This window comes from Chiloscyllium punctatum, chromosome 1 (assembly GCF_047496795.1).
Source record: "Chiloscyllium punctatum isolate Juve2018m chromosome 1, sChiPun1.3, whole genome shotgun sequence".
Classification (NCBI taxonomy): domain Eukaryota; kingdom Metazoa; phylum Chordata; class Chondrichthyes; order Orectolobiformes; family Hemiscylliidae; genus Chiloscyllium; species Chiloscyllium punctatum.
Genome location: NC_092739.1, coordinates 154653828 through 154676684, shown reverse-complemented (window position 1 = coordinate 154676684; position 22857 = coordinate 154653828). Strand labels below are relative to the sequence as shown.

The window sequence follows — 22857 nt, the reverse complement described above, 5'->3', positions numbered from 1 at the left end:
AAGGGTATGAGCCCAGTGCTGGGAAATGGGATTGGACTAGATCAGCACTTGATGACGGTTATGAAGATGTGTGCGTACTTTTAAGAGAGCTAAAAGCAGCAGAACCACTGGACAATATCAAGTGTTCTCAATAAAGGTAACAATATATCTAACATGGGGTTGAACAACTCGAGTAGGTCATTGCCTGGAGACAAAAACAAATTCAAATCCGGCCAATCAGTTTAAATTATTCCCTGGTAAAAATACCAAATTTCCAATCAAGTTTGAATTGAGTATATTGACAACCTTAAAAGCCAATGACACAATCCGATGCCCTGGGGCACAAGCATGGGGGAGAAATTGAACAGTTGAGAGAGAACTGCTGCAGCCTAGCACGTAAACAGACTACTTGAAAATAGCTCTCTCTTAAAAGTACCTTTTCGATTAGTAACCTGTGACACAGAAATTCCTAACAAGGAGAAAAGAAGACACAGGAAGATCCAAAGACAAGAACCTACAGCTGCCTGGTTTTGAGATAAGAAGTGTTGTGTTATAAATTTTAATTGGGAGTTTTATCAGACTAGTATTACAGAAGAAAAGCTAGACGATAGGTTTGAGAAAAAAATTGTAAATAGTGATTCGTTAATTATTCTGTTATACTTTAAGAAATAAAAAGGTGTTAATGTTTCCTTTACATAGTTCTTGGTCACTCAAATGTTTACAGATTACTGCATGGGATAAATCTTTTCTGTGTTGCTGGTTTTAAATTAAGCAGGAGGGTTTACCCAGTGTCGTAACAATGATTGGCACAGACAATAGTTTCACGATCATTAGACTTCTAACTCCAAAATTTATTTTAAAATTCAAATTCCTCAATGGCATTCAAACCTTAGAACATTGCCTGGGTCTCTGGGTTAATAGTCCAGCAACAATTCCACAACACCATCACCTCACCACATGCCACAGAAATTACTGATGTGCCACTGTACCCTTCAGCACCTCACCAAATGACCATTCCCCACATCAGTCAAAACAGACATGTCCAAATGGCTGTTTTATGTCCCTCTGCCTCTCTGTGTGCCCCTGCCTCAGAGTGCCCATGTCTGCATGCATATAGTGTGGCTGGGCCATTGTCAGCTGATGTACGCTACATACTCATACTTGACATGTAGAGTTGCTATAACAATTTGTCAAGGTTTCAGCATCACTCCACTTCGGATCTATCCGGTATATCCCACAATCTACCATCACCTGGGTGCTTTGTTGCTCAGCTAAGGTGAATCCACACTTGTAATATTAAATCTTAAGGGAACGTTTGATAGAGCAGTCAGTGGGTATTGTGAGGAATCAGAGCAAAATCAAACAAATTTTTACAAAGTTGTGACTTTTTTCCTCACATTTTGAGAAGTCATTAAATGGCTTTGGTCACAAAAGATCCTACCTCTATGTCCTCCTTCATGTTCAGCCTACACGTGTAGCAGCCATCACAATGTCATGGGTGAAATGGGGCTGAGAGGGTAGGATGGGAGATGGTGATTGCACAGGGACAGACAGTGAAACAACCCAAGTTCACAACCTTTCTTGTAACTGTCATCACCTGATGGTCTGTACCCATTGTACTTTCCAAGTTCAGATGTCATGACCCCATAAAGACTCTCCTGACACCAACCATCTGAGCTCACCAGTGACAGAAGAACTGAGTCAAGGAGACACTGGAAACTGTGATTAGAATAGATGGATGTTCAACGGCTAATACAGACATGATAGGCTGAAGGGTCTCTTTCTAAATTTTAGTAAGAGAATGATTCTCTGGGGTAGTTAACCCAAGTGCACAGGTACACAAAAGATTGGGGGCCATTTGGGTTGCTCAAAGAGGTGACTGGAAGGTTGAAACATGGAGGCATTTGATTAGCATGTTTGCAGTTGACTTGTCATTGAAGAAAGAAACAGGAACCCTCATAATAAAAAAAAATTCACGTTATTGCCCAGAATACGAACACCACACCCTTCACTCACCATCCACATTTGACTTCAGATCCACATTCGACTTCAGATCCACATTCACATTGACATAGAATCGAAGGCCATCATCAGACATTGTAGAGGCATTTACTGTTTCATAAGTTTCATCAGCCCCAATCCCAATGCCCTCACCGCTGTCTTCTTCACGATCAGGTTGCATATCATCTGAAACAAAAAAACATGTTCTCATCAGCAAGCTTCTCAAGGAAGGTCGCTCTGTCTGTGAGGTCAATAGTACTCCTGATGAAGGGCTTTTGCCCGAAACATCGATTTCGCTGCTCCTTGGATGCTGCCTGAACTGCTGTGCTCTTCCAGCACCACTAATCCAATACTCATGAACAGCCTACTTTAAGAACAAGAAAACTCAAGTTTCCAATCATGTGAACTAACTAGGGATTTCTAACTCCATTTGACCTAGGTGGCATCATATGACATCCTTGTGGCCAATCACCCTGGCACCATTTCCCATTACAGCCATTGGCTTGTGAAATTTCAGGAACTCACTCTAAAATGTGACTCAAAAGACCTTAAAAGATTGGTCAAAAAATTTCTTCTTAAATTCAAAACTATCCAATCACCTCTCCTCCCTCCTTCAACCACAACCAAACTTCCAGGGATAACGAACAGAAATAAATTTAAATAAATGAAACAGCACTTTTGAAAAACACAGCAGCTGTACTTTACTAACCATTGAGGTCCTGAGATACCTCAGGCTCTCAGTTAATGAAGCAGAAATACGTGGAGACAACGGGCACCTTGGATACAAGCTGGAGAACAGGCAAGAGCCTCTTGAGACCTCAAGGAGAGGGCCTACTATACTTTGTGCCCCGCCGGTATTTAGCAGTCCAGCAGCAGGCTTCACTCTGGGGTGTAAAAGGGCCAGAATGAAAGCCCTGCCCTCAGAGACCTACTTCCCAGAGGGCTGGGGCAGCTCCTCTGCACTCAGCAGCACCATTCAGAAGGTGGTGGCTACTCCTGGTACTGCACCTATCAGAGGCCTCTGATCGAGGAGTAGAGAGGGAACTGCAATGGACTGGAATTGGCTTCCAGCAGGCCTTGCCCTTGCTGAAGAAGTCCACAAGCAACGAGGTCAAGGTGCATTGGAGGTCAACGAGGTCAAAGGGTACCCTATTCTGCTGTAAATACTGCTCTCAGCAGGGTGAGGTACTCATGTGGACAATGTCTTCTTAAGGGCCTCTATTAACCATGGGGTAGGAAGGCTGTCCTCCAACCTCAAATTCGTGGGGATGAAGAGCTTGTCACACGAGAAGCGACTGAGAACTGAATCTGTACTGTGTTTGAGAGGCCTGAACAGAGTGGACATGGAGAATATGTTTCCATTGTAGGAAAGGCTGGGACCCAAGGGCACAGATTCAGAGTGAAAGGTCGAACGGAGATGAGGAGGAATTTCTTCAGCCAGAGGGTGGTGAATCTGTGGAACTCATTGCCGCAGACGGCTGTCGTGGTCAAGCATTCAGTGTCTTTAAGATAGAGATAGATTGGTTTTCGAGTAGTAAGGGGGTCAAGAGCGATGGGAGAAGGCAAGCAAATGAGGCTGATCAACCAACATCAAAAAGGCAAAGCAGACTCGATGGGCTGAATGGCCCAATTCTGCTCCTTTCTCAAGAATTAATGAAATTCCTCCTTTCCCCCTTCCCACAACCTCACCACCAGGGAGGGCACAGGATTTTGCCTAATCTGCCCATTTCTCACATTTCTTGCGTGGGATACACCACAGCACTATCATCCAGGAAGGCCAGTCAGGATTGAGGGCAAGTGTCTGCCATATTGAAATCAGAAGTCAAAGATCAGTTTTAAAAAACAAGGGACAAAAAACAAGTCACAGCCGGTTACGACGCATGCCATTTATACAGTCATCAAGATGTACAGCACGGAAACAGACCCTTTGGTCCAACTATTCAGTGCCGACCAGATTTCCCAATCCAATCTCGTCCCACCTGCCAGCACCCAACCCATATCCCTCCAAACCCTTCCTATTCATATACCCATCCAGATGCTTTTTAAATCGTACTAGCCTCCACCACTTCCTCTGGCAGCTCATTCCATGCACGTACCACACTCTGCGTGAAAAAGTTACCCCTCAGGTCTCTTTTATATCTTTCCCCTTTCACCCTAAATCTATGCCCTCTAGTTCTGGACTCCCCCATCCTGGGGAAAAGACTTTGCCTATTTATCCTATCCATGACCCTCATTATTTTATAAACCTCTATAAGGTCAACCCTCAGCCTTCAACGCTGTAGGGAAAAACAGCCCCAGCTTATTTAACCTCTCCAGATATCTCCAACCCTGGCAAAATCCATGTTAATTTTTTCTGAACCCTTTCAAGTTTCACTACATCCTTCCAACAGGAAGGAGGCCAGATGTGCACGCAATATTCCAACAGTGGCCTAACCAATGTCCTGTACAGCCACAGCATGACCTCCCAACTCCTGTACTCAGCACTCCAACCAATAAAGGAAAGCATACAAAACGCCTTCTTCACTATCCTATCTACCTGCGACTCCAATTTCAAGGAGCTATGAACTTACATTCCAAGGTCTCTTTGTTCAGCAACACTCCCTAGGGCCTTACCATTAAGAGTCCTGCTAAGATTTGCTTTCCCAAAATGCAGCACCTCACATTTATCGGAATTAAACTCCAACTACCACTTCTCAACCCATCTGGTCCAATCCAGAATACCTAATCAGAAATAACCTTCTTCACTATCCACTACACCTCCAATTTTGGTGTCATATGCAAACTTACTAACTGTACCTCTTATGCTCACATCCAAATAATTTATCTAACATTGGACAGTCGTCAATGCCTTGACTGAAGTCGAGGGCCAAAGTAGCTGATGCTGTGTGCAGATGGAGTAGCAACAGGATTTAATTGGTGGGAGTATAGTCCTCTCATCTTTGCCATCAGCCTGCAAGGCAAACTCAAAGTAAAAGTACTATTTCCCTCACTCCCCTCCACAATAAACAAACAAAGTCACATAATTAAATCTTGCATAATTGGTAAAATAAATATTAATGGAAAAAGCCAACAGCCCTCATTCCTGGTGGAGGGGTGGGGGTGGGGGGTGCGGAATGACAATACTTGTGCTCAAAATGTAAAATTTGCTTTTTTTTTAAAAAAAGAAAAAGAAATAGTCAGAAGAACCCTCAAAAGAGAAACAGTAATTACCTGCTGACACAGATCCAGAAGAAAATCTAATTAAGCTAAATTCATTGCTGAATTACAAGGCACTTTCAAGTTTGACAGCCCTACAAATCTTGGTAATTGTGTCATACTTAAATATCCAAATTCTGTTCCAGAACAACAATGCCCCTTTTATTTAAAAAAGAAAACAAAAATCATTTAAGAGATTTAAATCCATGTGGTTTTGATTAAATATAGTTCAGTCTGTGGCCGGTTCTTCCTGTACAGCTAACCGTTTTAGAACAAAACAAAACAACTACCACAGGCAGAGAGCAACATTGACACGGGCTAACAAGGAAATGTTCTCTCTTGCTGCCTCCTGCCCTCAAGGGAAAAAGCAAAAACCACACAAACACCACAGACAGGCTACTTGGCTTGCAATTTGTGTCACTCAGACTGAATAGGCCCAAACAGAAGTGGCGTTTGGGATTACTGTACACTACTGCACCCTCGTAGCTGACTGCTGAATAAACAGGAACTCTCCAGAGACTGCCAGAGGTGCTCAATGTTAAATTACACCAGTAGGGGGAATTAGCCGTTACCTTCAGCAACCATCCAGTTCCATTCAGATCACTCAATCCAGCTGGCCTGTTGCTATACATTTCCTGCTTTCAACTTGTAGGATTATCTTATCCTACAGAAACACAGCAGTATTATTTGCCTAAGTTACGCACCATGGTGACACACACACATTGCTATCACCCTCAAGTTGGATTTATCATTGACTATCTTATATTGATATCCCTTAGTTTTAGCTCCTCCGTAATTCTTAACATTTCAAATGGGCCAATGGGCTGAGGAGTGGCAGATGAAGTTTAATTCAGATAAATGCGATGTGCTGCATTTTGGGAAAGCAAACCTTAGCAGGACTTATACACTTAATGGTAAGGCCCTAGGGAGTGTTCCTGAACAAAGAGACCTTGGAGTGCAGGTTCATAGCTCCTCGAAAGTGGAGTCGCAGGTAGATAGGATACCCTCAAGGGAAAAAGCAAAAACCACACAAACAACACAGACAGGCTACTTGGCTTGCAATTTGTGTCACTCAGACTGAATAGGCCCAAAACAGAAGTGGCGTTTGGGATTATTGTATACTACTGCACCCTCGTAGCTGACTGCTGAATAAACAGGAACTCTCCACAGTCTGCCAGAAGTGCTCAATTTTAAATTACACCAGTAGGGGGAATTAGCTGTTACCTTCAGCAACCATCCAATTGTGTTTGGCATGCTTTCCTTTATTGGTCAGAGTATTGAGTAAAGGAGTTGGGAGGTCATGTTGAGGCTGTACAGGACATTGGTTAGGCCACTGTTGGAATATTGCATGGAAATATGGTCTCCTTCCTTTTGGAAAGATGTAGTGAAACCTGAAAGTGTTCAGAAAAGATTTACAAGGATGTTGCCAGGGTTGGAGGGTTTGAGCTATAGGGAGGGGCTGGATAAACTGGGGCTGTTTTCCGTGGAGGGTCGAAGGCTGAGGGGGTGACCTCAGGAGGTTTATAAAATCATTAGGGACATGGATAGGATAAATAGACAAAGTCTTTTCCCTGGGGCAACGTTTTCATACAGAGGGTGGCGCATGTGTGGAATGATCTGCCAGAGGAAGTGGTAGAGGCTGGTACAACTGCAATATTTAAAAGGCATCTGGATGGGTATGAGTAGGAAGGGTTTAGAGGGATATGGGCCAAGTGCTAGCAAATGGCACTAGATTAGGATGGGATATCTGGTCAGCACGGATGTGTTGGACTGGAGTGTCTGTTTCCGAGCTGGACATCTCTATAACTCTGACTCAAGAGTTGAAAGTGTATAGTCTAAATCAGTTGCAAATTCTACACAAAAACTGAAATTGCTGGAGTAAACCAGCAGGTCTGGCAACATTTCAAATCCAGTGACCCTTCATCAGACTGGTCCTAGCACTAATCCTCAGGAAATACCATTGGTTCACTAATACCCTCCAGGGAAAGAAGTTTGCTGATCTGGCCTACACGTGACTCCAGACCTACAACAAAAGAAACGTTGACTCTTAGCTGCCCAATAAATGCTGGCTGAGCCAGTGATGCCTATGTACCACAACAAATGAGAAAAAATAATTTTTGCCAGTTTGAATTACTATCCTCAAAAATCGGTGTTTAATTTGCTCATGATTCAAAGCCTGCCTTTTATATGGCAACATCACTGGCTTGTTGAAAAATTTTCCCACTTATTGGAAAAAGTAGATCATTGCACATGGATTGACTAGACATCCGGATGACATGCTGACAACATTTCCTTCAGCAGTCAGAGGAATGGCCAGATAATTTCAACTTCCCCGTTACATTGAAAGAATATTTACCATGTTACGATATAGATTTAATAAATCATCTTATCAAAGATCAACTGTGGACTAATCTGCTTTAAACAGAAAAATGCACAAATCAAGAAGTAGGCATTAAAGCAAATCAGTTGATCAGAGTGCCCCAGCAGACTTAACTGCCTGGCAGACACAATGTCGTTTACATGCAGCATGATGGAGTCTTTAAAAAGGTGGACTGTTTGAAAAGAGAAATAAGATGGGAAAGTGAATTCAGATCCGCCAAGATTTCATTGAGTGATGGAGCAGACAAGATGGGCCTATTTCTGCTCTTACATCTTACAGTTTTACAACTAATATTCAGGGACAAAAAAAAACTGTTTCCACTTTTCTGTTCAAAGAAAAGCAAAGAACCTAACAAGCTAATATAGAGACACTCAGATTAAAACAGGGTGAGCAAAATCTCAAATTGAAGAGGCCTTCCCACCCCACCCACTAGATGTCAAACAAGCTTTAATCCAATTGACTGGATTCAATTTTGAACAAAAATTCCTCAATTTGGTTTAAATTGATTGTGGCCATGTGAAGAAATGGGGAATCTAATAAAATAAAAAGGAGCAGTGAAGATGACTGGAGAGCCAACAGAATGAATATTCTCAAAAGCAGCTCAAGGTGATATATTGCTTTCTGGCTGATGTCCTAATAACCTCCTGGTTAAATCAATGAGCCAGGGGTTGCCGTATCAGAAGGGCTAAAACAAAAAAGCTGTTTGATTTTACTTGGCAGAATTATAACCAAATTGAGTTAAAGAGTAATCCAGAATTCAGCCTATATTTGCTGATAGTTTTCTTTTTGTCGTTTAAGTCAGCACACAAAACAGTAAATAACTCTTAGTGACGAAGTATAGGAGTTCATTAAATCCATCCAGCCATAAAAAAAAACTGTCTCAACTCTCTATCCTTCTCCGTCACTATGCCTAGGGACCAAGTTAAAAATCACATAACACCAGGTTATAATCCAACAGGTTTATTTCGAAGGACTAGGTAGTGATTTTTAAACTTGGTCCACCCCAGTCCAACACCAACTCCACCGCAATATGCGAAGGGAGTTATTAGACTTGCCAACAGACAAATAAACCATCTTTTTCCTGCCCATTTACAACAATTAACCAATTCATGGCAAACCAGGACACATCAAGAATCTCAATCTCCCATGTCTAGAAGCCAACATGTTGAAGTCTGCCTAAATATTTGCACAGAACGGTGTACAGTTTCGGTCTCCTAATTGAAAAACAATATACTGGTATTGGAGGGGATGGAGAGGAGGTTCACTAGATTGATTCCAGAGTCGAGTGTGTTGAGTTGTGAGGACAGATCGAGTTAGACTGGGACTATACTCCTTGGAATTTCAAGGGATGAGGGGTAACTTGTAGAAATATCTATTCACTTCATAATTTTATATCAGATAGAAGCAGGGAGGTTGTTTCCACTGACAGACAAAACTATGACTACAGGATATAGCCTCAAAATACGAGGGAGTAGATTTAGGACTGAGTTGAGGAGGAATTGCTTCACCCAAAAGGTTGTGGATTTGTGGAATTCCCTGACCAGTGAAGCAGTTGAGGCTAACTCGTTCTAAGTTTTTTAAAGTAAAGACAGATAGATAGATAGATAGATAGATAGATAGATATTTGAACAGTAAAGGACTTAAGGGTTATGGTGAGTGGGCAGGTAAATGAAGCTAAGTCCATGAAAAGATCAGCCGTAATCTTATTGAATGGCGAAGCAGGCTCAAAGGGCGAAATGGCCTACTCCTGCTCCTACGTTCATATTTGACTGGTATAAGCTTGTTTAATCTCTGAAGGCACAAGGAATCAAAAGATGGACAAACAATCTTTTGGAAGAGTCAGAGTCATGGTCATAGAGGTGTGCAGCACAGAAACAGACCCTTGATCCAACTCATCCATACTGACCAGATATCCTAAACTAATCTAGTCCCATATCCCTCTAAGAGGTAAAAACAATGACTGCAGATGCTGGAAACCAGATTCTGGATTAGTAGTGCTGGAAGAGCACAGCAGTTCAGGCAGCCTTTTAAATGCTGTAATTGTATCAGTCTCCACCACTTCCTGTGGCAACTCATTCTATATGCACATCATCTTCTGTGTGAAAAGGTTGACCCTTAGGTCACTTTTCAATCTTTTCCCTCTCACCTTAAACCTACACCCTCCAGTTCTGGACTCCCCGACCCCAGGAAAAAGACCTTGTCTATTTACCCTATCCATGCCCCTCATGATTTTATAAACCTCTACGAGATCACCCCTCAGCCTCCATTGCTCCAGGGAAAAAAGAGCTCCAGCCTATTCAGCCTCTCCCTGTAGCTCAAACCTGCCAACACTGGCAACATCCTTGTAAATCTTTTCAGAACCCATTCAAGTTTCACAATGTTTCTGACAGGAGGGAGACCAGAATTGCACGCAATATTCCAACAATGACCTAACCAATGTCCTGTACAGTTGCAACATGACCTCCAATTCCTGTACTCAATACTCTGACCAATAAAGGAAAGCATACCAAATGCCTTCTTCACTATCCTATCTACTTGAGACTCCACTTTCAAGGATTTATGAACCTGCACTCGAAGGTCTCTTTCTTCAGCAACAGTCCCACATTAAGTGTATAAGTCCTGCTCTGATTTGCCTTTCCAAAATGCAGCACCTCACATTTATCTAGATCAAACTCCATCTGCCACTCCTCAGCCTATAGGCCCATCTAAATCAAGATATGATTGTACTCTGAGGTAACCTTCTTCATTGTCCACTACACCTCCAATTTTGGTGTCATCTGCAAACTTACTAACTATACCTCCTATGTTCACATCCAAATCATTTATGTAAAGGACGAAAATCAGTGGACCCAGCTCCGATCCTTGTGGCACTCCACTGGTCACAGGTCTCCAGTCTGAGAGGCAACCCTCCACTACCACCCTCTATCTTCTACCTTCGAGCCAGCTCTGTATCCAAGTGGCTAATTCTCCCTGTATTCCATGAGATATAACCTTGCTAACCAGTCTACCAGGAGGAACTTTGTGGAATACCGTACTGAAGTCCATATAGATCACGTCTACCGCTCTGCCCTAATCAATCCTCTTCGTTACTTCTTCAAAAATCTCAATCAAGTTCGTGAGACATGATTTCCCATGTTCAAAAGCCATGCTGACCATCCCTAATCAGTCTTTGCCTTTCCAAATACATGTACATCCTGTCCCTCAGGATTCCCTCCAACAACGTTCCCACCACTGAGGTCAGGCTCACTGGTCTGTAGTTGCCTGGCTTTTCCTTACCACCTTTCTTAAATAGTGGCACACCTTAGCCAACCTCCAGTCTTCGGGCACCTCATCTGTGACTATCAATGACATAAATATCTCAGCAAGGGGCCCAGCAATCACTTCTCTAGCTTCCCAGAGTTAGAGGGTACACTTGATCAGGTTCTGGGGATTTATCCACTTTTATGTGTTTTAAGACATCCGGCACCAGCTCCTCTGTAATATAGACATTGTTCAAGATGTCACCATCTATTTCCCATTTTATATCTTCCATGTCCTTCTCTACAGTAAACACGGATGCAAAATACTCCTTTAGTATCGCCCCCATCTCCTGTGGTTCCACACATAAGCTGCCTTGGAGGGGTCAAAACATGTAGCATTAGAAAGGCACAGCAAGTCAGGCAGCAGCTGAGGAGCAGGAGAGACATTCCTGATGAAGGACTTAAGTCCAAAAACGCCAATTCTCCTGCTCCTCGGATGCTGCCTGACCTGCTGTGCTTTTCCAGAGCCATACTTCTCAACTCTGATCTCTAGCATCTGCAGTCCTCACTTTCTCCTGATCTTTGAGGGGCTCTATTCTCTCCCTAGTTACCCTTTTGCCCTTAAAATGTATTTGTAAAATCCCTTTTGATTCCCCTTAATCCTATTTGACAAAGCTATGTCCCCTTTTTGCCCTCCTGATTTTCTTCATAGGTATACCCCTTACTGCCTTTATACCCTTCTGCTTTATAAACTTCCTTCTTTTTCTTAACCAAAAGATCAATTTTTCTAGTCATCCAGCATTCTCTATACCTGCTGTCCCTTTCACCCTAACAGGAATAACTGTCTTGGGATTCTCATTATCTCATTTCTGAAGGCTTCCCATTTTCCAGCCATCCCTTTACCGGTGAACAACTGCACCCATTCAACTTTTGAAAGTTCTTGACTAATACATTAAAATTGGCCTTCCTCCAATTTAGAGCTTCAACTTTTAGATCCAGTCTATCCTTTTCCATCATTATTTTAAAGCTAATAGAATTATAGTCGCTTGTGCCAAACTGCTCCCCCCACCCACTGACACCTCAGTCACCTGCCCTGCCTTATTTCCCAAGAATAGGTCAAGTTTTACACTCTCTTTAGTAGGTACATCCACATACTGAATCAGAAAATGTTCTTATACACACTTAACTTCCTCTCCATCTAAATCCTTAACACTATGGCAATACTCAGTCTAAGTTAAAATCCCCTGCAGTCATCCCAGACTCTAACGTTAACTCTCTCTCCACAGATGCTGCCAGATTGGAATTTCACCAGTTTTCAGTGTTTGTTTCAGAATTCTGGCATCTGCAGTATTTTGCTTTCATTGGACAAAGATGGCCACTTCAGATATTCATTCTAAACTGGTCAGACACAAAAAAAAAACAACCATCGACCTCAACAGTAGATTTCGAGCTAAAATGTTGCCCACCAATGTGATGCCACGACATTTTTGTCTCCCCATGTCCTTCAGACAATTCACCTCAGATGGAAAGTGGGGAGCCACTTTTAAGCCCAAGGTAATAATTTTATGCAATGTATTTGCCCTAAACGTATTTAACGCATCTCTTAAAAGGATGCCAAAACCTCGACTAGCAAATGTGGTTGCTGGCACAATTCACATAAGCTCTTATGATGCAGAGTGAAATGAATTTAAACCACTGCAACAAAACAGACTCAAAATCTTGCAAGTGAAAAAGACCTGTTAGCGGGGTCAGTGACACTGACAAGCCATTGTCCCGAGGGTGGTTAAACAGGCAGTGCCTGACTGGAGTCACACCTTGGTCAGGTTGGGCAGTTTCTCTTCCCAAACACGAGAACTATCACACCTTACTGAGATTTGACCTTGTGGTTTCATGCTCATTAAAACTCAGTAACTTGCAACCCAATTAATATGAAAAAATTGAAATAGCTGGAGTATCATTTCAGTAAAACTATTCAGATCATTTGTACCGATTTAGGCTAATCCGAAACCGTAAACCATTCTGCACTGTTGAGATATTTTAATTGCTGTGTTAAAAGCATCAAGTTCATTCTAATTCTTTCCCCTCTGCAGACCTTGGCTTCAAATCACCACATTATTGGACCATCGAAAGTGGCGTAGTACTGATAGGTGTCGGAATTGATACATTAAAACATGACGAGACAAACACCATGGAGATGTCTAATGAATGAATGTAATCTCATTCCTTCCTTAAATGGGCTGTTATTTTTTAAATTCTTTCCACAGGAGGAGGGAGTCACTTACTCGGCTAGCATTTATTGCCCATCCCTAATTGCCCAGAATGCACCCGAGAGGCAACTACATTTCTGAGAGTGTGCAGTCACATGTTGGCCAGACCCGGTCAAACAGGCAGTTTCCTTCCCTGAAGGACATTAGTGAACCAGATGGGTTTTTCCTGACAATCGACGATGGATTCATCAGACTCTTAAATCCAGATATTTATCGAGTTTAAATTCTACCACCTGTCATGGCAGGATTGGACCCGGATCCCCAGAACGTTACCTGGGTCTCTGGGTTTACAGTCGAGCGATAATACCACTGAGCCATTGCCTTCTCTTATAACATCGAATTTCTACCCAAACTTTGTTAGTGTGAAGCACTCCTCCAAAAATCCTACAAAAGGCTCTTTATGGTCACAGCCATTTTAAAAAGGGTACAGAAGCTATTTCCACTTAGCTGTGGATCTCAAGTTAATTTTCTCATTTTGACATTATGCTTATCGGAAAGGTGACAGAGCAATCTGCATATGAAATTAGGAGCAGGAATAGGCCTGGCCTTTGAGCCTATTCCACCATTAAATAGATTCATGGCTGATCCAATGACTACCTTCCCGACTACCCCAATAACCTTTCACCATTTTTTGTTTTAAAAAAAAAGATCTGTCTACCTTTGCCTTAAAAATGTTCAAGTAATCTGCTTCCACCTCCTTTTCAGGAGGAGAGACTGTTCTAAAGTTCAATGATTTGTCCTGATGGGTTTAAATGGACAACCCCTTATTTTTAACATATGAGCCACTAGTTTTAAATTTCTCCCACAAGAGGAAACATCCATTCTCCACAGTTACCCTCTCAAAACCTCTCAGGATCTTGTACATTCCAACTAAGTCACCTCTTATTCTAAATGCCGACCAATGCTAGCCTCACCTTTCCTCATGAGGCAGTCCAACTATTCCAGGTATTAGCCTGGGAAATGTTCTCCAAACTGCTTTTAATGTATTTACATCTATATATAAAAAGACACCAATATTATAGAAAGTACTTGATATGTAGTGTAAACAAAAAATGCTGGGAAACGCCATAGGTCAGGCAGCATCCATCGAGAGAGAGAGCAAGTGAATCTTAATGTTACTTTGCTCGCTTGCTCTCCATGGATGCTACCTGACTCACTGATTTCCAGCATTTTTTATTTTCAGTACAGTTTCCAGCATCTGCAGTAATTTGCTCATATGTAGAGTCATAGAGATGTACAGCACGGAAACAGACCCTTCAGTCCAACCCGTCCATGCCGACCAGATATCACAACCCAATCTAGTCCCACCTGCCAGCACCCGGCCCATATCCCTCCAAACCCTTCCTATTCATATACCCATCCAAATGCCTCTTAAATGTTGCAATTGTACCAGCCTCCACCACATCCTCTGGCAGCTCATTCCATACACATACCACCCTCTGCGTGAAAAAGTTGCCCCTTAGGTCTCTTTTATATCTGTCCCCTCTCACCCTAAATCTATGCCCTGTAGTTCTGGACTCACCGACCCCAGGGAAAAGACTTTGTCTATTTATCCTATCCATGCCCCTCATAATATTGTAAACCTCTATAAGGTCACACCTCAGCCTCCGACATTCAAGGGAAAACAGCCCCAGCCTGTTCAACCTCTCCCTATAGCTCAAATCCTCCAACCCTGGCAACATCTTTGTAAGTCTTCTCTGAATGCTTTCAGGTTTCACAACATCTTTCTAATAGGAAGGAGACCAGAACTGCACGCAATATTCCAACAGTGGCCTAACCAATGTCCTGTACAGCCACAACATGACCTCCCAACTCCTGTACTCAATACTTTTGACCAATAAAGGAAAGCATACCAAACGCCTTCTTCACTATCCTATCTACCTGCGACTCCTCTTTCAAGGAGCTATGAACCTGCACTCCACGGTTTCTTTGTTCAGCAACACTCCCTAGGACTTTACCATTAAGTGTATAAGTCCTGCTAAGATTTGCTTTCCCAAAATGCAGCACCTCGCATTAATCTGAATTAAACGCCATCTGCCACTTCTCAGCCCATTAGCCCATCTGGTCAAGATCCTGTTGTAATCTGAGGTAACCCTCTTCACTGTCCACTACACCTCCAATTTTGGTGTCATTTGCAAACTTACTAACTGTACCCCTTATGTTCGCATCCAAATCATTTATGTAAATGACAACAAGTAGAGGACCCAGCATCGATCCTTGTGGCACTCCACTGGTCACAGGCCTCCAGTCTGAAAAACAACCCGCTGTCTTCTACCTTTGAGCCAGTTCTGTATCCAAATGGCTAGTTCTCCCTTTATTCCATGAGATCTAATCTTGCAAACCAGTCTCCAATGGGGAACCTTGTCGAACGCCTTACTGAAGTCCATATGGATCACATCTACAGGTCTGCCCTCATCAATCCTCTTTGTTACTTCTTCAAAAATTTCAATCAAGTTTGTGAGACACGATTTCCCACGCACAAAGCCATGTTGACTATCCCGAATCAGTCCTTGCCTTTCCAAATACATGTACGTCCTGTCCCTCAGGATTCCCTCCAACAACTTGCCCACCACCGAGGTCAGGCTCACTGGTCTATAGTTCCCTGGCTTGTCTTTACCACCATTCCATAAGACCATAAGACATAGGAGTGGAAGTAAGGCCATTCGGCCCATCGAGTCCACTCCGCCATTCAATCATGGCTGATGCGCATTTCAGCTCCACTTGCCAGCGTTCTCCCCGTAGCCCTTAATTCCTCTAGACAACAAGAACCTATCAATCTCGGCCTTGAAGACATTTAGTGTCCCGGCTTCCACTGCACTCCGTGGCAATGAATTCCACAGGCCCACCACTCTCTGGCTGAAGAAATGTCTCCGCATTTCCGTTCTGAAATGACCCCCTCTAATTCTAAGGCTGTGTCCACGGGTCCTAGTCTCCTCGCCTAACAGAAACAATTTCCTAGCATCCACCTTTTCAAAGCCATGTATTATTTTGTACGTCTCTATTAGATCTCCCCTTAATCTTCTAAACTCCAACGAATACAATCCCAGTATCCTCAGCCGTTCCTCATATGCTAGACCTGTCATTCCAGGGATCATCCGTGTGAATCTCTGCTGGACACGTTCCAGTGCCAGTATGTCCTTCCTGAGGTGTGGGGACCAAAACTGGACACAGTACTCCAAATGGGGCCTAACCAGAGCTTTATAAAGTCTTAGTAGTACATCTCTGCTTTTATATTCCAACCCTCTTGAGATAAGAGACAACATTGCATTCGCTTTCTTAATCACAGACTCAACCTGCATGTTTACCTTTAGAGAATCCTCGACTAGCACTCCCAGATCCCTTTGTGCTTTGGCTTTATTAAGTTTCTCACCATTTAGAAAGTAGTCCATGCTTTTATTCTTTTTGCCAAAGTGCAAGACCTCGCACTTGCTCACGTTAAATTCCATCAGCCATTTCCTGGACCACTCTCCCAACCTGTCTAGATCCTTCTGTAGCCTCCCCACTTCCTCAGTACTACCTGCCTGTCCACCTAACTTCGTATCATTGGCAAACTTCGCTAGAATGCCCCCGGTTCCCTCATCCAAATCATTAATATATAATGCGAACAGCTGTGGCCCCAGCACCGAACCCTGCGGGACACCGCTCGTCACCGGCTGCCATTCTGAAAAAGAACCTTTTATCCCAACTCTCTGCCTTCTGTTAGATAGCCAATCCTCAATTCTTAAACAGTGACACCACGTTTACCAACCTCCAGTCTTCCGGCACCTCACCTGTGACTATTGATGATACAAATATCTTAGTAAGAGGCCCAGCAATCACTTCTCTAGCTTCCCACAGAGTTCTCGGGTACACCTGATCAGGTCCTGGGGATTTATCCACCTTTAACCGTTTCAAGACATCCAGCACTTCCTCCTCTGTAATCTGGACATTTTGCAAGATGTCACCATCTATTTCCCTACTGTCTATATCTTCCATATCCTTTTCCACAGTAAATACTGATGCAAAATATTCATTTAGTATCTCCCCCATTTTCTGTGGCTCCACACAAAGGCCGCCTTGCTGATCTTTGAGGGGCCCTATTCTCTCCCTAGTTACCCTTTTATTCTTAACATATTTGTCAAAACCCTTTGGATTCTCCTCAATTCTATTTGCCAAAAGGTATCTCATGTCCCCGTTTTGCCCTCCTGATTTCCCTCTTTCTTTATACTCTGTTTTATAAATGACTTGGATGAAGAAGTGGAAGGGCAAGTTGGTATGTTTGCCAATGACACAATGGTGTGTGGTGTTGTAGATAGTGCCGAAGGCTGTTGCAGGCTACAAGACATTGACAGGATGCAGAGCTGGCCTGAGAAATGTCAGATGGAGTTCAACCTGGATAAAATGTAAAGTGATTCATTTTGGAAGATTTAATTTGAATGCTGAATACAGGGTTAAAGACAAGATTCTTGACAGTGTGGAGCACCAGCGAGTGTGCGCATGCGTGCGGGGGGGGGTGCGAAGGGAAGGGAGGAGAAAAAGGGAGAAATGTACTTAGATCCCTCAAAGTTGCCATCCAAGTTGATACGGTTGTTAAGAAGGCGTATGGTGGTTTGGCATTCATTAACAGGGCGAATTGAGTTTAAGAGGTGTGAGGTTTTGCCACAGCTCTACAAAACCATGGTTCGACGACACTTGAAATAGTGTGTCCAGTTCTGGCCACCTCATTATAGAAAGGATGTAGATGCTTCAGAGAAGGTGGAGAGGAGATTTACCAGGATCTGCCTGGATTGGAGGGCATGTCTTATGAAGAGAGGCTGAGTGAGCTCAGGCTTTTCACACTGGAGAGAAGGAAGAGAGGTAACTTGATAGAGGTGGAGAAAGTTAAAAAATCACACCACCAGATTATAGTCTAACAGGTTTATTTGGAAGCACTCGCTTCTAGAGAGCTGCTATCTAACTAAAGGAGCAGCGCTCCGAAAGCTAGTGCTTCCAAATAAACCTGTTGGGCAATACCCTGGTGTTGTGCGATTTTTAACTTTCTCCACCCCTGTCCAACACTGGATCCTCCACATTATTGATAGAGGTGTACAAGGTAATCAGAGCCATAGATATGGTATATAGCCAGAGACTTTTCCCCAGGGCAGAAATGGCTGTCATGAGGAGTCATAATTTTAAGGTGATGAGTGGAAGACACAGGGGAGATATGTCAGAGGTAGGTGGATGCATGGAATGCACTGTCAGTAGTGTTAATCGAGTCAGAGACATTAGAGGTATTTAAGCGACTGCTGGACAAGCACATGGACTGTAGTAAATGGAGGAGGTGCGTCGGTTAGGTTGATCTTAGATAAAGATAAATGCTGAGCACAATACAGTGGACCGAAGGGCCTGTACTGTGCTATGTTCTAATGTTAAGTCCAGTGACTCTTCATTATAACTCTGGAAATCAGACTCAAAACGTTAACACCCATTTATTCCACTGTCAGATCTGCACCAGTAATTTCTATTTTTTGTTATAGAGTCATACCGCTGTACAACATGGAAACAGACCCTTCAGTCCAACCTGGCCATACTGACTGGATATCAAAGATAAATCTAGTCTCTTTTGCCAGCATTTGGACCATATCCCTTTAAATCCTTCCTAATCATTTACACATCCAGATGCCTTTTAAATGCTGTAATCGTGCCAGCCTCCACCACTTCCTCCGGCAGCTCATTTCATACACGCACCACTCCCTGCATGAATAATTATCCTTTAGGTTCCTTTTAATCTTTCCCAACTCACCTTAAACCTATGCCCTCTATTTCTGGATTCCCCTACTCTGGGGGAAAAAAAAACTGACGATTATCTTAAACATGTCAGACTTGATTTTATAAAGCTCTATAAAAGGTCATCTCTCAGCATCTGATGCTCCAGGGAAAATAGCCCTAGCCTATTCAGCTTTTCCCTATAGCTCTAACCCTCCTGGCGAGATCTTTGTAAACCTTTTCTGAACCTTTCATAGAATCCTTCCTATAACAGGGAGACCAGAACAGCATGCAGTATTCCACAAGTGGCCTTATATAGCTATTTTATTCTGTTGCTGTTTGTAGAAGTTCTCAATGTGCCAATTTCTAATCACATAACCCTCGACTCAAAAGAGAGAATGGCAGAAAAATGAAACGTATAGGAATAGAGAAGAAAAAAAATGCTATTGAAATTCACATTCATTCCCTGCATGGGGAGAAAACTTATTCTTCCGTTCAGTAGCTGCCAAACAGCACTGTCGGCAGCTCCTGCACAAATTCAAGAAGGCACGCTCAAAGTCAGCAATAGGTCGCATCCAGTTAACAAAACAAGAAAAAGCATTATCAAATATCTGAGCTCCAGACTGACTTAGTACCCATTCAAAAGAAACAAAAAACAAAGATCAAAAATCATTAACGCCTATTCCCACGTGTGTGTGTGTCCCCAAACTCACTAAGTCTAGAAGCTATTTGCCCTTTTAAACCAACACCACACATCTTGTGAAGTCCTTCACGTAAGCAGAGCTAGTTTGCAATAATGCCTGTAATGCAGGTGCACATCACTCTCAGACTCATTGTAAGTCAATCACTGACTGAAAACAAATACATTCCTACACTCAGCTGCAACACTTTAGCTGTTTCTTAAAACAAAATCAATCCAACACTAATAAAAAAAAGCTCATACTCAGAAATCCGTCTGAATGGTTAATTATTTCACATTAAGATTAGATTTGCTCTCTATCTCTTTTCTTGAAAAAAAAATCACATCCAATAAATTATTTTCATTCTCCATTGGTTAATCATGGTACATCATTTCATCCACTCACCACTTTCCTGGAAGTAATATCCGTTCACAGCGGAGCTTGGGGTATCTGGATTAAAAATAAAAATCGAGAGGAGGATCAAACTTTAGTTCACTGCCAAACATATGTGGAAGAATTACGTTTATAGAGTCATAGAGATGAACTGCATGAAAACAGATCCTTCGGTCCAACTCGTCCATGTCGACTAGATATCCTAACCTAATCTCTTCCTATTTGCCAGCACTTGGCCCATAGCCCTCTAAACCCTTCCTATTCATGTACCCATCCAGGTGCCTTTTAATTGTACCAGCCTCCACCACTTCCTCTTGCAGCCCAATTGATACATGCACCACCCTCTGCATGAAAAAGTTGCCCCTTAGGTCTCTTATTTTTCCCCTCTCACCTTAAATCTATGACCTCTAGTTCTGAACTCTCCCCCTCCCCACCCAGGAGGGATAAAACCTTGTATTTTATTAACCTGATTTTATTAACCGAGAAAGATCACCTCTCAGCCTCTGAAGCTCCAGGGAAAACAGCCCCAGCCTGTTCAGCCTCTCCCCAAAGCTCAATCCTCCAACACTGGCAACATCCTCAAAAGGGCTCAGAAAAGACTTACAAGCTTCACAACATCCTTTCAATAGCAGGGAAACCAGAATTGAACACAATATTCCAAAAGTGGCCTTTTGTTTTTCTGCTCAAGTGACGATCGACCCTCATCCAGATCAAGTCTCTCTCACCTGTGTGTTAAAGATGTCAGGGCACAGGGGGAATAATTAAACATTCTGATCAAGTTTGAATTCCTCAGTGGCTATACCCTTCCCATCTTTAATTTCCCGAACCAGTCATCCAGAGGCTCTGCTTTAATGACCATAAACCTATAAAGGCGTAGAAGCAGAACTGAAAACCAAAGTTCAAACCCTGCCATGGCAGATGGTGGAATTTGAAATCAATTTTTTTTAAAATCTAGAATTAATAGGTGTCCGAGGATGACCACACAATCACTGCTGAATGTTAGAAAACCCCCATCCCTTCAGGATAGAAACTGCAAACTTTACCCAGTCTGGCATCCACGTGACTCCAGAACAACAGTAATGTGGTTGACCCTTTACTGCCTTCCAGACAACAAATACTGACCCAACCAGCAACAACCCTGTGGATGAATAAAATGTAAGCCATTTGACCCACCAAATACACTCCCATAATTCAATGGGATCATGGCTGATTTGGTAGTCTTCAACTCCACTTCCTTCCATTTTTCTCCATAACCCTTACTAAGGATCTGCCAATCGCAGCCCTGAATATACTTAACCACTGGCTTCTACAACCCTCTGCAGTAAAGAATTCGACAGATTCACAACACTCCGAGAATACATTCCACCACATCTCAGTTGTAAAAAACGTGGAATCCATTTCTTAGATCATACTCTCTGGTCCTAGATTCTCCCACAAAGAGAATCAACCCCTCCACATCTATCCTGACAACCGTTAAGAATCCTTTATGGCTTTTCTCATTCTAAATTCCAAAGAATACAGCGCAATAAATGCTAGCACGGCTAACAGCCCCCATATCTCATGAGTGAATAAAGGCAAGCCCACATACTTAAATTCTACTTATAAGAATATCCCTCCATACTCAAGATAGAGAGACACACATTCAACTAGAGCAATTTTAAAATAAATTAATAAATCTGGAAAAGATAGAAATGATAAAATAAATAAAAATTAAAACACAATCCATGTCCTCGAGGGCAGAACACTTGCCTTCTTTAAGTCTGCAACAATAGAGAGAAGGCAGGAGAATGAGATTGACAAATACATCAGCCATGATGGAATAGCAGATCAGACTTGATGGGCTGAATGGTCTAATTCTGTTTCTATAATGACGGACTAATGCGACTGACTCCCAGGTGAAATGGCCCAAGTTGCTCAGTTGTATTAAAAGACTGACCAGTGGACATACCTATGCCACATGGACAGCACTTGTTCCAGAAAATGCATTACCATCACCCTCAAAAAAAGATTAGATAATTATCACTGACCTCACCCATGAGGCTGAGCATTACACCAAATATCTTACATGCAGTCTCCCCATTTGTCAAACATTGAATAAAGAACAAAGAAGAACAAAGAAAATTTACAGCCCAGGAACAGGCCCTTCAGCCTTCCAAGCCTGAGCCGATCCAAATGTACCGTCTAAACCCGTCAGTCAATTCCTAAGCATTTGTAAAACCCCCAGCACTCCACCTACTCATGCATCTGTCCAGATGCATCTTAAATGAATCTACTGTGCCTGCCTCTACCACCTCTGCTGGCAACACATCCCAAATGCCCACCACCCTCTGTGTGAAGTACTTGCCGTGTGTATCCCCCTTAAACTTCCCACCTCTCACCTTGAAAGCATGACCACTGGTTATTGAATCCTTCACCCTGGGAAAAAGCTGGTCTCTATCCACCCTGTCTATACCCTTCATGATTTTGTAAACCTCAAATCAGGTCCCCCCTCAATCGCCTTTTTTCTAGTGAAAATAAACCTAACCTACTCAACCTCTAAATCTAAAAGATCGGCATTCAGATCTAAAATGGCACTAAAACTTTCAAAAATTCCATATGAATGCAATCTTCATCGTCTTACAATATGCTTCTGTCTTCACAGTTCGGTGCCTAAACAATTTCTTGCAGAACTTGATAGACTCATGTTCATGTCTCGTGTTACAAATGAGAGGCATTGACAAGATTTTGTTTGGGAACTGCTGTTTTTATTAAAAATAGAGAAAAGAATAGGATCAGATGACCTTTTATGAATGCTGTTGACTGAAGATTTGACAGATTTGATTGCTGGAAGGCAGGGGGGGCAGGTATTTTGTTACTGGGAAGAATGCACAAAACATTGACAATGGGTAAGAGCAGAAGAATCTACACTGAGCGTACAGTTAGTTTCCTCTGTCCCAGGAAGCTATGCCTGCCATATTTAATTTCAAGATAGAGCTAGCTAAATGTCAACTTCAGTCTTT

At 42.6% G+C, this 22857-nt stretch overlaps 1 protein-coding gene across 2 annotated transcripts in view; it reads right to left on the bottom strand.

Moving 5' to 3' along the window:
- The window catches only part of slc4a11 (solute carrier family 4 member 11), a 170873-nt gene that overhangs the window by 129261 nt on the left and 18755 nt on the right, over positions 1 to 22857 (bottom strand). For both annotated transcript variants that reach the window (XM_072577275.1, XM_072577265.1), the window contains exons 2-3: positions 19871 to 19915; positions 1996 to 2166 (exon numbers count right to left, since the gene is read on the bottom strand). In XM_072577275.1, the coding sequence (XP_072433376.1) occupies positions 1996 to 2166; positions 19871 to 19915 (216 nt within the window). The remainder of the gene's footprint in view (positions 1 to 1995; positions 2167 to 19870; positions 19916 to 22857) is intronic.